The sequence below is a fragment of the Mesoplodon bidens genome (assembly GCF_964165515.1).
Source record: "Mesoplodon bidens genome assembly, chromosome: 3".
Classification (NCBI taxonomy): domain Eukaryota; kingdom Metazoa; phylum Chordata; class Mammalia; order Artiodactyla; family Ziphiidae; genus Mesoplodon; species Mesoplodon bidens.
This window is the reverse complement of record NC_138178.1, coordinates 11,513,690-11,529,053: the sequence shown is the minus strand read 5'-3', so window position 1 is coordinate 11,529,053 and position 15,364 is coordinate 11,513,690. Positions and strand designations below refer to the sequence as shown.

The window sequence follows — 15,364 nt, the reverse complement described above, 5'->3', positions numbered from 1 at the left end:
CCTAGAGAAAAATGTATCCCCTTTGTCCAAGCTGGGGAAGGGAGATACTGATTTACAGAGCTAAACCTAAGTCCGTCTTTATGAGAATCTCAGATATGCACAGTTGGAAGGTGGTATTAGAATGGGAGGTATGTGTGCATGTATGTCCTTCTTGTTATAAGACCCAGAAATATGTGGTTACCGCTGAACCTGGTATGTGTCCACAAACTACTCCCACGAAGCACCCAGATACACATTCAACACTGTATCGTGTGTGTGTGTGTGTGTGTGTGTGTTACCAGCAGGACCCTTTTGTGCTTGCACCCAAGTTTTCTATTAAAAACAAAAGCTGATTTCTTGTCCTGAGTCATTAGCACCAGCCCCCCCCCCAAAAAAAAATTACACATTTGTTACAAAACTAAGTACAGTTCTCTCTTACACTTGTGTTCTAGTTCTCACATCAATCTGCCATGTTCTAGAACCGGGTTGTCCTCGGTCTGTTCCCCAGATTGGCCATCAGGATAAGACTGGCCCCGAGGAGATGTTGGCTCACATTTCGTCGCTCTGGCCATCAGCCACAGAAGTTGTGAGAAGTAGCCAAAGAGCTGTGGGAAGACCCGGTCCCACTGCTTTAGAAGCACCCCAGGGTGTGGGTCCCCGGATGCACCTGAGAATGGCAGGTCCTCGGCTGCTGCGGCCACCTGGATGGGTTTATGGAAGCCCCTATGGGAGCTCTTGGTCTTCGCATCCCCCGACCCAAACCCAGCAGAGGTCTTAGACTTTGGAAACAAGGAGGGCCGGAGAAGGGAGCAAAAGCACTGCGTTGTGGTTCTAAAAAGGACTCTGAGCAAATTTCAAAGCTTAAACCTTCCATAGCGGCAATCTGTCCGTTCTCCTGAGGTTAGAGGAACGCAAAGCAGGGATGGTAAAGAAAACTAAAGTCTGGGGATCTTCCAATGTTTGTGAACTTCAAATATTTTGCTCCTTTTATCTTTCACAAGAGTACATAACACCTAGAAAAATCTCTTCAGTTGACGTCACAGTTTTGACTGGATTTTGAGTTGAAAGCTTCCCAAGTGCAAGAAATGGGGTGAAAGTGTCTGAATGTCATGATTAAATTAACCATGTCAATTAGTGAGTATTAGGATAATGAGTCATTCTGAATACATTTGCATTTGCATGTGGGAAGCTTTACTCTATTTCTGAACTCTCTGTGGAAATTGGGCATTCATTAAAATGAAGTAAAATTTCAGTAAGGCAACTTTGGGTTTTCTTTTTAAAATAGAACACAATCTGATGCGAAGTGTGCGCCCTGGCTAATCAGACACCCCACTGTTGCCAACAGTTAGCATCTTACATTTGCAGGCTTTATTTTCTGGACCTTGGCATTTCAAATTAGAGTTTACAGGGTCTGAAAAATGGGGATGACGAAACATCATCAATGCCTCCAGCTCTAACTTTCTTTTCTCTTTGCTTTTAGTCCCCAAATACAACATTGCATATAATAAGAACAATTGGATCTCCTAGCAGAGCATACTGCCCATGGTGAAACTTCAGCAAATATTTGTTCATGACCTTAAAATGCATGTATGGCAGCCTTTTAAAAATTAATGCTCTGGGGCTTCCCTGGTGGCGCGCTGGTTGAGAGTCCGCCTGCCGATGCAAGGGACACGGGTTCGTGCTCCAGTCTGGGAGGATCCCACATGCCGCGGAGCGGCTGGGCCCGTGAGCCATGGCCGCTGAGCCTGCGCGTCCACAGCCTGTGCTCCGCAACGGGAGAGGCCACAGCAGTGAGAGGCCCGCGTACCACAAAAAAAAAAAAAAAAAAAAAAAAAAAAAAGTAATGCTCTGCAACTGTGTTGCATGCACTTGAGGACATAAATGCTAGCTACATATTTCTGTAGAGCAAATGCAATAGGGGAAATCGTTTGGGGGAAACCATTTGAAGGAATCTCAGTAAGCTGAAGTTTTCTGGGTGACATGATTTTTCTTCTTCTTCGTGGTGTGTATTAGAGTGATGAAATTTTAGTCCTGAAAGGACTGACTACCAACCAGTCAACCTCTGGTCTTACAGAAGAGGAAACTATGACTTAGTGAGATTGTACATTGCCCAATTTTGGTACAAGCTGGCCGACAGACTCCTGGTTAAATGACTTTACCCCTGTCAGCTCTGGAATCCTGCAGACTTGGTCCCAGTTCCTTCACTAGCTAGAATTTTCGGGCAAGTTGCTTCCACGACTTGTCTCCTCATTGTAGCCAGTATTATGAAGTAGCAGTGAGGGTTAAATGAGATGACCACACAGTCAGTGACAGTGCAGCAGGCACTGAATTTGTGACTTCCTTCCTCTCTCCCCGCACCCCTTCGCTAGGAAGACAGTCTTCCTAGAGAACCGGTCTGCACATGTTACGGATGACACAAGAGGAGGGGTCTGCCTGAAGCCTCTTACCCCAGCATCCCTTGGTGATTGAAAGCCCTTTTTTTTTTTTTTTTTGCAGTACGCGGACCTCTCACTGCTGTGGCCTCTCCCATTGCGGAGCACAGGCTCCGGACGCGCAGGCTCAGCGGCCATGGCTCACGGGCCCAGCCGCTCTGCGGCATGTGGGATCTTCCCGGACCGGGGCATGAACCCGCGTCCCCTGCACGAACCCGCGTCTCCTGCATCGGCAGGCGGACTCTCAACCACTGCGCCACCAGGGAAGCCCAGTGACACATCTCTTAGTGCCTCTTGTCCAACTGTCAAACGTATATTATCCTTGGCCCCAAAATATACCTTAAATGCGTTATGAGCTCAAGAACCACATACAGCACTTTTAACCTCCCGAGCCTTGCACTGTGCTGAGTACCAAGTCCCTGTTTCAAATGCTTTTTGACTTTTTTTTTTTTAATACATCAGATCATAGGGTATCTGACACCAGTGTCAGCAATTTGCATTGTCTCTTTTCTTCCCTAAATGATGTCTCAGCATCGAGCTGGCATCTGAGGGGAGAGCACGGCGTGAGAAGATTGCTAATATGCAGTGATAGTTTGCAGTGAGAAAGTGAATGACATGCTAACAAGAGCAGGAGTTTATATTTGGAACTGAATAGCTGTGTTTAGGAAGGTTAAAAAAAAAAAGGATTGAGCCCTTATATCTTTATTTTTATACATACTCCGACCACGATGACCCTGAACAAGAAATAGAAATTTGATTTTGATTTTCTTCAAGGATTATTGCCTTTTGCAATGGAAAATGACAACTCATCAAATGCATTGTGTCTTCCGTGGGCTGCAAAGATGACCAAACACCAGAGGTTGTCATTGTAGCCATGTTGCTTCAAGTAATATTATTTCTTGGCTATTTTGCTAAACTGAATGTATTTTCTTTCTTTCTTTCTTTTTTTTTTAAGTCAGGGATGAGGACATTTGAGCTTGATATTCTGCTAAGCATAGTAACCAGCTGTCTACTTCACTGAAGACCATATGAATTTACATAACTCTTGGTGAGCTGGGCAGTGATTTAGGGTTGTTGTTTTTTTTTTAAGTCTAGTAATACTCTTAAAGAGTGCCAAAGCCAGATCCCAGTCTTTGTAACCCAAGCAGACTTTATGAAAAATAAACCACTTCGGGGCCTTGCACGGAAACATTAACCCAAAGCAAAGAGACAAGTTAACCATTCATGGGTGTCCTTTCTGGCCATGATGTGGGCATGTCATCTGAGCTGAGAGTTTCCTGTGGAACACCGAGGCTGGCCCCCTCGATGCAGGGGGTGCAGGGGGCTATGTTCTGACCTTACTCCTGTTTTCTCCTGTGGAAATGTCCTAAGAGGTGTAGCAGGTGTGGGTGTCTAGATAATACAGTAGTGCTCCTGCCAAGAGGGGTCTCCTGGTACTTTTAGCAAGAAAAGGGAAATGAACTGATCATCGCATCCTCAAAGGGCTCCCCTAGAACATCAGGCACACCTGGCGCATCCCTGAAAGAGTTCTGTAGCTGAAGCCTTGAGGCAGGACCGGCTATATATATCTCTTAGTGTATCTTGTTCCAAAAAATTATTAAGGGTTTCAAGACGGCCACAGCAGAGCATGAAACCAAGCCCAGAACACTTTTAAATGCTGGGTCGCTTGTACACCCACAAAGCTGGTCCTACCTTGACAGTTAAGTGCTTTGGTGTTTTTAACTTCAAAATGCATCCTTAGGAAGACTTAAGAGGACATTAAGGAATGCAAACCACCCCCCCAAAAAAAGAAAACCTGGCTCCTTGGGACTACCTGTGTCCCACGACCAGCCCATCAGCACCTTTGGCATCTTAGTAAGAGAAAACTCACCTGCTGATTAATTCAGATCAGTTTGCCTGGAATCATAATGAAAGCAGGGGCAGGCTTTGGGAGGGGGAAAGCTGAGATCATGCACTCATTCATCCTAAGCCCCCCAGTTTCACTGACTCCCTTTCTTTGACCTTCTACACGTATAATCTCCAGCCTCCACACAATAGCCCAAATGATCTTATGAAAAATGTATCTGATCCTGGCCACCTCCCCCTTCTCCCTGCCTCAGATACCTCAGTGGCATTCTGGTATCTTAGAGTCACATTGAAAATTCTCCCCTTGACGCCAAGGCCCCATGAGATCTGGGCTCTTCTGGTCTCCAGTCCCACCATGTCTCCAGTACTTGCCACTTCTTTCTGCCTCGGGGACTTAGCACATACTGTCCCTTCCACCTGGAATGCCTTTTTCTTTTCACCCCACCTGCTGGCTTGCCCCCTCCTCCCAACTTCCCTCATCCTTGAGGTCACAGTTTACTTGCTTTTCCAACTTTCCACCCACATACACCCCCGCCCCAGCCTGGGTTACACACTGTCAGTGTCTTCAGTGTCTGTCCCCTGACTCGACTGTAAGTACCGTGAGGGCAGGATCATGTCTCTTTTGCCTGTCGTTCTGTTCCCCGTATCTAGCATGTGCTAGCAGGTACCTAGCAGGTGCCTGGAACATAGTAGGCACTCAATAGGTGTCTGTTGAAAGGATGAATGGACGTACCACACACTTCGCGGTTTAAACTTAATTATACATTATCTTGTGTTATTTGTTGTCCTTCATTCATTTCACCAATTAGTTTTGAAACTCATTCACATCAGGCAACATGACGTCTGTCTGTCTCTGAATTGCCCACAGTGCTCAGTATATGTTCAAGGAACGTTACTGACCAACATAGATGATGAGTGTTTTACACATTCAGTGCCTTGCCATTACAGTATAGATAACCAAGAGAGAAATTAAATCTTGTATTGTGTGTGTGTAAGTTATTATAGATACAGTCTGTTGATTGGCGAGGTAAGTAATAACCAAAACTAGACAGAATCCAAATTATGGGATTTCTGCCTCAAAAGAAAAAAATCAACTCTGATGGAAATATCTCCCTCACAATCATATTTTACTGATTTTGGAAACAGTCTTAATAGAAGAGTTTAAAGAACTGGGTGTGTTCAGTTTACTCCGGTGTGAGTGCATCGTCCGTGTTAGGTGATAACAAACGTGCACAGTCCCATCTGCTGTGACCATAACAACGACTAGAATTTGGCCAAAGGAATTGATTTGCTATCGTTCTTCCCTGTAATGTGGCTTGTCCTCAATGCCTTGCTTGAAATGGCATTTGCACAGTAGATGTCCAGTGATAAAAATCTTAATGGAATACTCAGGGACTTCTTTCTCTCACTCACTTTCACAACTGATACTTTGACCCACTCTGTCTTTATTTTTGTATCTAGTTCTTCTGATGGACTTTTTCTCGTTGCCATGTTGTTTTTCCAGATTAGTAGACCTTGATGGCATTAAACATATTTTCAGCATAATTAATCATAGGCTATTTCCCACTTTCTTTCAAACGCCTTTTGCAGACAAGAAGCCCCAAACTGTCTCACAGTCCTCAACCTCCCAACTTGGGTGACCCAGTAGAGCATTTATCAGAGGCGTCTGGAGATTCTTTGGAAGCCATGTCTGAGGGAGAAACTCCAAGTCCTTTTTCCAGAGGCAGCCGGACTCGAGCAAGCCTTCCAGTGGTGAGGTCGACCAACCAGACGAAAGAAAGATCTCTGGGTAAGCTTCAAAAGGCAGTTTCTAATTTTTATTACTGCATGTGTGTATGTTTATACTTCTGAACACATACCCCTGCATCATCTGGGTGTTAATTTGATCTTGATTTGTAAACACACAAACTACTCAGAAACTCTGTTGATTTAACATCAAGCCTTGAGGAGTTACCTGCTGAAGAAGCAGCAAGTCCAACCGGTCTTTGGGGCTGGGCACATTCAGAACTGGCTGGGCTTAGTCACTCAAACAAGAGACTAGCAGTGCCTGTCGATATTCCTGGTATAAGGAATAGCAAGGTCTGGATTACAGAATGAGCCTCATTTCGTAGGGAACCTCCTGCACAGTTTCAGAATTGTGGACGGATGGGGTGTAAGCCCCACTCCACTGTCTGGCAGTCCAGGGGAGGACATGAATGGCTCCAGGAAGAAGAGGTACAAGGTGGCCAACACTCCCATGACTGGTAAGGAAAGCCAGAAACACAGGGCTGTTTTCTCTACCACCACACGAAAGGGTGGAGGGGTTTGGTAAGAGTTTGGCATAGCCTTGTCTTTCCATAAGCTTTTAGGAAAACCAGGATTCTATCCTCTGCCTTCACTTATCATTTGCTTTTTCATATTGAATATTCACTTTCTATCTTGCTGTGCTTTCCTTCTTCCTCCTAGCCCCTTAACAAAAGGTACAGGGCCATAAAGATTTAGACCTTTCTGCAAATTGTGCTGGTGTTTCATACGCTTAACCTGCCATCTCAAGGTTCTGAGTCGGTACCTGTGTTTTTCAGACGTTTGTGGTCAGGAAAAGAGGGGACAGAAACAGGGTCAACCCGCAGAAGGCTTCAGGGTCTGGCCTCGGCAGAAGAGGGCTACATTCTGCCTCTAAGAACTGAGCAGATGCCTTGCTTGAAGAAGGAAAGAGAGGGACGTGGGGAGGTATCCTGGTTTTGTTTCCTCGGTTGCAGATGATAACCAGAGCAGATTGGGTTCAGACATTGTCCTAGCTCTTCTGAACAAAAACAGAAACAAACAAACAAACAAAAAAACCCTGTTATTACTTGTATTACTCATATTAATTTTTAACGTTAGACTTTGTATACTTCATCTTAGTTTAATCATCCAGGGTTGTCATTTTACAAATGAAAGATGAAAGCCCCAGAAAATCTGGTTTTTGTTTTTTGAGGTTGCATAGTTAATTAAATGGCAGAAGTGGGAAGCCCCTGCAGTTCCTGTTAACTCCATTTACCAGTGAAGGCATGGGACGTGCAGGGGTGTGGTGCACTCAGGGAGCATACAGGGCTGGGGCAGTGTCAAGATGACACAGGCTGGGGCTTTCCATCTGGACTACAGAGCTTAGTGTTCTCTTAACCCCACTCATGCTTGAGGCAGGAGCACAGGAGCCTGCCAAGGAGTGGAATTTCTCCTCTGTGCTTTGCAGGAAATGAATGAGGTTCAGGTCTCTGTAAAGATAGCCTGTGCTTTGCAAAGTAGAATGAAAGATAAAAACAAATGCCTGTGCGCTTCCCCATACCTGGGAAACAGCGAGCCTGTGGAATAATGGACCCTCTGTCTTGCAGGCAGGAATTTGCCCCACAGCCAAGTGCAGTTGGCAATGCAGGTAGATACTGGCTGCCTTTAGGAAGCAAGTCTCTGGGTGCAGGGACTGCAGGAGCTGATGGCAGCCTTGCCCTAGGAATTGCTGAGGGTGGCTGGTTTTCTCATGGGGTGGCTGCACTTTGGCGAAACGCTGCTTTACGCTGAGCACACCTTGCTGTGAAGTTCTGGCGAGTCACAGCAGATTCAAAATGCATAGGAGGTACTGTTCTTCCAGCTGCAGGAGAATGTTTTTGGCCAGTGATTTCCACAACTCATGGATAGAAACAAAGGAACACAGGGAGAGGAGAGGAATGAGAAGTTTGCTCCAGCGAGGGGAGCCCTGGGGTCAGAAAATGAGGCTGGCCCTGGGCCGGCGGCTTGGTGCTGCCCTTGACCGCCTCTCTGTGGCCAATTTGGGAATGTCCTTGCGGCCGCACCTGGCCTTCACAGCATAATTCAGTTGAGCCGGGATGGGAAATAAACAGGAAAGTGTGAGTCAGGGAGAGTCTAAACACAATCTCCCTGCCAGGGGCCTTGCTAGCCTTGTGTTCGGGAAAATTCCCGTGTGCCTGGCTGTATTTAACACACAGACATGGGCTCCTGGGAAGAGCAGGCTCCCCAGAGAGCCCTAGACCAGGAGCAGCGGGATCCCCCAGCATCTCGGTGGCGAAGCGCAAACAGGACCCCAGGCCTCAGAGACTACAGATGGAGACTGAGCTGGGACCTCCTGCAAATCCACTCTTGGTGCCACCTGGAAGGCCAGCGTTTCCTTTGGTATCTGTACAATGTCATTCTATCTTTTTGTAAAATTTTATTATTTTTTTATACAGCTGTTTCTTATTAGTTATCTATTTTATACATATTAGTGTATATGTATCAATCCCAATCTCCCAATTCATCCCACCACCATCCTCCCCAACCCCCGCCCCACCACTTTCCCCCCTTAGTGTCCATATGTTTGTTCTCTACATCTCTGTCTCTATTTCTGCCTTGAAAACCATTTCATCTGTACCATTTTTCCAGATTCCACATATATGCGTTAATATACGGTATTTGTTTTTCTCTTTCTGACTCAGTTCACTCTGTATGACACTCTCGAGGTCCATCCACATCTCTACAAATGACCCAATTTCATTGCTTTTTATGGCTAATATTCCATTGTTTATATGTACCACATCTTCTTTATCCATTCGTCTGTTGATGGGCATTTAGGTTGCTTCCATGACCTGGCTATTGTAAATAATGCTGCAATGAACGTTGGGGTGCATGTGTCTTATGGTTTTCTCAGGGTATATGCCCAGTAGTGGGATTGCTGGGTCATATGGTAATTCTATTTTTCGTTTTTTAAGGAACCTCCCTACTGTTCTCCATAGTGGCTGTATCAATTTACATTCCCTCCGACAGTGTAGGAGGGTTCCCTTTTCTCCACACTTTCTCCAGCATTTGTTTGTAGAATTTCTGATGATGCCCATTCTAACTGGTGTGAGGTGATACCTCATTGTAGTTTTGATTTGCATTCCTCTAATAATTAGTGATGTTGAGCAGCTTTTCATGTGCCTCTTGGCCATCTGTATGTCTTCTTTGGAGAAATGTCTATTTAGGTCTTCTGCCGAATTTTTGTCTGGGTTGTTTGTTTTTTTTAATATTGAGCTGCATGAGCTGTTTAAATATTTTGGAGATTAATCCTTTGTCCGTTGATTCATTTGCAAATATTTTCTCCCATTCTGAGGGTTGTCCTTTCGTCTTGTTTATAGTTTGCTTTGCTGTGCAAAAGCTTTTAAGTTTCATTAGGACCCATTTGTTTATTTTTGTTTTTATTTTCATTACTTTAGGAGGTGGGTCAAAAAAGATCTTGCTGTGATATATGTCAAAGAGTGTTCTTCCTGTTTTCCTCTGAGAGTTTTCTGGTGTCTGACCTTACATTTAGGTCTTTAATCCACTTTGAGTTTATTTGTGTGTATGGTGTTAGGGAGTGTTCTAATTTCATTATTTTACATGTAGCTGTCCAGTTTTCCCAGAACCACTTATTGAAGAGGCTGTCTTTTCTCCATTGTATATCCTTGCCTCCTTTGTCACAGATTAGTTGACCATAGGTGCATGGGTTTATCTGGGCTTTCTATCCTGTTCCATTGATCTGTATTTCTGTTTTTGTGCCAGTACCATATTGTCTTGATTACTGTAGCTTTGTAGTATAGTCGGAAGTCAGGGAGTGTGATTCCTCCAGCTCTGTTTTTTTTTTTTTTTTTGCGGTACATGGGCCTCTCACTGTTGTGGCCTCTCCCGTTGCGGAGCACAGGCTCCGGACATGTAGGCTCAGCGGCCACGGCTCACAGGCCTAGCCGCTCCACGGCATGTGGGATCTTCCCAGACCAGGGCACGAACCCATGTCCCCTGCATCGGCAGGCGGACTCCCAACCACTGCGCCACCAGGGAAGCCCCAGCTCTGTTTTTTTCCCTCAAGATTGTTTTGGCTATTCAGGGTATTTTGTGTCTCCATACAGATTTTAAGATTTTTTGTTCTAGTTCTGTAAAAAATGCCATTGGTAATTTGATAGGGATTGCATTGAATCTGTAGATTGCTTTGGGTAGTAGAGTTATTTTCACAATATTGATTCTTCCAATCCAAGAACATGGTATATCTCTCCATCTGTTTGTGTCATCTTTGATTTCTTTCATCAGTGTCTTATAATTTTCTGAGTACAGGTCTTTTACCTCCTTATGTAGGTTTATTACTAAGTATTTTATTCTTTTTGTTTCAGTGGTGAATGGGATTGTTTCCTTAATTTCTCTTTCTGATTTTTCATTGTTAGTGTATAGGAATGCAAGAGATTTCTATGCATTAATTTTGTATCCTGCAACTTTACCAAATTCATTAATTAGCTCTAGTAGTTTTCTGCTGGCATCTTTAGGATTCTCTATGTATAGTACCATGTCATCTGCAAACAGTGACAGCTTTACTTGTTCTTTTCTGATTTGGATTCCTTTTATTTCTCTTTCTTCTCTGATTGCCATGGCTAGGACTTCCAAAACTATGTTGAATAATAGTAGCGAGAGTGGACATCCTTGTGTTGTTTGTGATCTTAGAGGAAATGCTTTCGGTTTTTCACCATCGAGAATGATGTTGGCTATGGGTTTGTCATATATGGCCTTTATTATATTGAGGTAGGTTCCCTCTATGCCTACTTTCTGGAGAGTTTTTATCAAGAATTATCAAGAGTTTTTATCATAATTTGACAAAATTCAAAAGCTTTTTCTGCTTCTATTGAGATGATCATATGGTTTTTATTCTTCAGTTTGTTAGTATAGTGTACCACATTCATTGATTTGCATATATTGAAGAATGCTTGCATCCCTGGGATAAATCCCACTTGATCATGGTGTATGATCCTTTTAATGTGTTGTTGGATTCTGTTTGCTAGTATTTTGTTGAGGATTTTTGCATCTGTATTCATCAGTGATATTGGTCTGTAATTTTCTCTTTTTGTAGTATCTTTGCCTGGTTTTGGTATCAGGGTGATGGTGGCCTCGTAGAATGAGTTTGGGAGTGTTCATTCCTCTGCAATTTTTTGGAAGAGTTTGAGAAGGATGGGTGTTAGCTCTTCTCAAAATGTTTGATAGAATTCACCTGTGAAACCATCTGATCCTGGACTTTTGTTTGTTGGAAGATTTTTAATCACAGTATCAATTTCATTACTTGTGATTGGTCTGTTCGTATTTTCTATTCCTCCTGGTTCAGCCTTGGAAGGTTATTCCTTTCTAAGAATTTGTCCATTTCTTCCAAGTTGTCCATTTTATTGGCACAGAGTTAATTGTAGTAGTCTCTTATGATGCTTTGTATTTCTGCGGTGTTCATTGTAACTTCTCCTTTTTCATTTCTAATTTTATTGATTTGAGTCCTCTCACTCTTGATGAGTCTGGCTAAAGGTTTATCAAGTTTGTTTATCTTCTCAAAGAACCAGCTTTTAGTTTTATTGATCTTTGCTATTATTTTGCTTATTTCTGCTCTGATCTTTATGATTTCTTTTCTTCTACTAACTGGGTTTTTTGTTTGTTATTCTTTCTCTAGTTCCTTTAGGTGTAAGGTTAGATCGTTTATTTGAGATTTTTCTTGTTTCTTGAGGTACGATTGTATTGATATAAAGTCCCCCACTATTACTGTGTTACTGTCGATTTCCTCTTTTATAGCTGTTAGCATTTGTCTTATGTATTGAGGTGCTCCTTTGTTGGGTGCATATATATTTATAATTGTTTTATCTTCTGCTTGGATTGATCCCTTGATCATTATGTAGTGTCCTTCCTTGTCTCTTGTAACATTCTTTATTTTAAAGTCTTTTTATCTGCTATGAGTATGGCTACTTGAGCTTTCTTTTGATTTCCATTTGCATAGAATATCTTTTTCCATCCCCTCACTTTCAGTCTGTATGTGTCCCTAGGTCTGAAGTGGGTCTCTTGTAGACAGCATATATATGGGTCTTATTTTTGTATCCATTCAGCGAGCCTGTGTCTTTTGGTTGGAGCATTTAATCCATTTACATTTAAGGTAGTTATCAATATGTATGTTCCTATTACCATTTTCTTAATTGTTTTGAGTTTGTTATTGTAAGTCCTTTCCTTCTCTTGTGTTTCCTGCATAGAGCAGTTCCTTTAGCATTTGTTGTAGAACTGGTTTGGTGGTGCCTAATTCTCTTAGCTTTTGCTTATCTGTAAAGGTTTTGATTTCTCCATTGAATCTGAATGAGATCCTTGCAGGGTAGAGTAATTTTGGTTTTAGGTTTTTCCCTTTCATCCCTTTAAGTATATCATGCCACTCCCTTCTGGCTTGTAGAGTTTCTGCTGAGAAATCAGCTGTTAACCTTATGGGAGTTCCCTTGTATGTTATTTTTCATTTTTCCCTTGCTGCTTTCAATACTTTTCCTTTGTCTTTAATTTTTGCCAATTTGATTACTATGGGTCTCGGTGTGTTTCTCCTTGGGTTTATCCTGTATGGGACTCGCTGTGCTTCCTGGACTTGGGTGGCTATTTCCTTTCCCATGTTAGGGAAGTTTTCGACTATGATCTCTTCAAACATTTTCTCAGGTCCCTTCTAGCCCCCTTCTCCTTCTGGGACCCCTATAATGCAAATCTTGGTGTGTTTAATGTTGTCCCAGAGGTCTCCTAGGCTGTCTTCATTTCTTTTCATTCTTCTTTCTTTATTCTGTTCTGCGGCAGTGAATTCCACCATTCTGTCTTCCAGATCACTTATCCATTCTTCTCCCTCAGTTATTCTGCTACTGATTCCTTCTAGTGTATTTTTCCCTTAGTTATTTTATTGTTCATCTCTGTTTGTTTGTTCTTCAATTCTTTTAGGTCTTTGTTAAACATTTCTTGTGTCTTCTCGATCTTTGCCTCCATCCTTTTGCCAAGGTCCTGGATCATGTTCACTATCATTATTCTGAATTCTTTTTCTGGAAGGTTGCTTATCTCCAGTTCATTTAGTTGTTCTTCTGGGGATTTATCTTGTTCCTACATCTGGTACCTAGTCCTCTGTCTTTTCATTTTGTCTATCTTTCTGTGAATGTGGTTTTCATTCCACAGGCTGCAGAATTGTAGTTCTTCTTGCTTCTGCTGTCTGCCCTCTCTTCTTTTATCTTAATCCACAGAATTTTAGGATCTCCCCACCAAGTCCTGTTGATCTTGTGTTTATTTAAAATAGTCATAGTTGGTTCATCATGGGTTATTGCATTAATTTTGATTTTTAAAAATGTCTCATTAAAATATTATTTTATCTTGATTATTGAGTTTGGTGGGGTGGAGCCTTAAGTTTTGCACCCGAGGAGAGTGCCTCACTCTCCTCACCCCAGTCGCTGCTTGTGTGTCACCCCAGGGACTTCAGATCTCATGGGGTGACCTCCAGCCACAGAGCCCAGAAGGGGCAGAGTTGGGAAAGCCCAGCTCCCAGGCTTCCCTTCTGCACATACGCAGTGTGTCACTGGAGCCATTCCCCAGCTCTGGGAGCCCCGTCTGGACCAATCTTCCAACCACTCCTGCTCCCTGGAGGGGATACAACCTTGCTCTCACTCTAGGTAGCCTGTGCCTGGAGATAAACCCGCCAGCTTAATCATTTTTCCACTTGGATAATCCCTCCTTTCTACTACTTTGACGTAGTAGAAAGGGAGGAGCAGGGGGAGGCTGGGCTTGGTGCATTGCACAGAGGCTTTTGGAAGCCATGCAAGAGAGAGAAGATGTAGCCCTAAGCTGCTGTTTAGGACAGAGAAGTTAGACATCGCTGGTGTCTGTATAATATTCTTTCTCCAATGCTGTCCTGCATGCAAGATGTGAGCTTCTCATTCTGGCACTTCAGGCAGGACCAAGTGACAGCAAAGCCCAGACATCTTTTCTGATGCTGAGGACCAACTAGTCACTCTTGGAGATTTACAAAGCAGAAAGGTAAAGATAGAATTTGATCAGCGGCTCTGATTTATAACGTGACCGGGTTCCAAAAATCTATCACCTCTAAATCTTCACTTGTACAGAGTGGTGGGGTCCCCATGCCCTCCACCCATCCAGAGACCAAATGAAATTCTTCTCAGTGGAATTTATGCCATTTCTGCTTACCTCTCTCTCTTTAGTGAAAAGATAGACCGTTAGGAGAAAGGAAGTCTACAAAAGAAAGTAAAAACAGTTTTGCAGTAGATTTGAGTTTTAGAAATAATTTCCGTGAAAAATTGTCCCGCTGATATTAGGTCTGGGTCTTAATGATGGAGTCGTTTCCTTTTACTCATTGCTGTCTTATAAATGTCTGTCTGGAATGCAACCACGGGCAGGGGCTGCTGTCTGGCTTCTTTGTGGTCGGCCTCGGGGGAAGGGGTAGCCACAAGATGTTCCCACCCTTCTGTGTACCCTCAGGAATCTGAAAATAAAACTCATGTGAAAACAAGAACAGCAACTTCCTTCTCCCATGCAGCCAGATGCCTTGGTTGACCGTATCCTGAATGGTTAGCTTTGGAAAAGACACCTCCCTTACCAGCCCGGCAGCCAGAGGTGCTGCCATTTCTGTAACAAATTACCTGTTAAACACTCAGACTCAACAAGCAAGAATGATTTTAAAAGGCTCGGGAGGATTTTAGACTAATTGAGGGAGAACTTGCCCAACGTGTCACTTCTTCGTGGCTGTTCTTTTATTTCAAGGTGGTAACAGTGATGGTGACCATTTGCTGATGGGGATATATTTAAGGAACAGAAGGTTCTCTGTTGTTAGAATCGCCCCTCCTGTGCAGAAAAATGGGTAGGAGGTTAGAGAAAAAGATGGAGGAAACGTCCATCTGTAAAGCGGAAAACCAAGAAGGTTTATGGGCAAAGACTGTGAGCCTCGTATTAGATTGAGCATGAAGAGGCATCCCTAGGATAGTTAAAAAAAGAAATGAATTTCGGACAAATGGAAAGATGTGTATTGCTCTATAGAGTAAGTGAAGCACTTATGGAATTTGTTTTCCTGAGTGCCAGTAGTGATTGACATGTAATATTATAAAAACTAAAATTTACAGAAGAGAGTTTGATTGCAGGTCAGTAACTTTGGGGCACATTCCTGACCTTTTTAAGGTGCAATCAAAGAAAAGGTCAGAGGATCGTCTCTAACTTGGGAACTCAGTGGACAGGGTGGGAGGATTTGGTGACCGTCTGGTGTGGTCCACTCCGATCTCCTTCTGGCCTGCCTCCCTTTACTTTGGAGGCTGGAAGGCAGACCCATTCTGGAATAGAAG

The 15,364-nt window shown here is 43.3% G+C and overlaps 1 protein-coding gene across 16 annotated transcripts in view; it reads left to right on the top strand.

Moving 5' to 3' along the window:
* The window catches only part of KIAA1217, a gene marked incomplete at its 3' end in the record, with an annotated part of 492,015 nt that overhangs the window by 318,696 nt on the left and 157,955 nt on the right, over positions 1-15,364 (top strand). For all 16 annotated transcript variants that reach the window (XM_081227596.1, XM_081227592.1, XM_081227590.1 and 13 more), the window contains one exon: positions 5,847-6,045. In XM_081227596.1, coding sequence (XP_081083722.1) covers positions 5,847-6,045 — 199 coding nt within the window. The remainder of the gene's footprint in view (positions 1-5,846; positions 6,046-15,364) is intronic.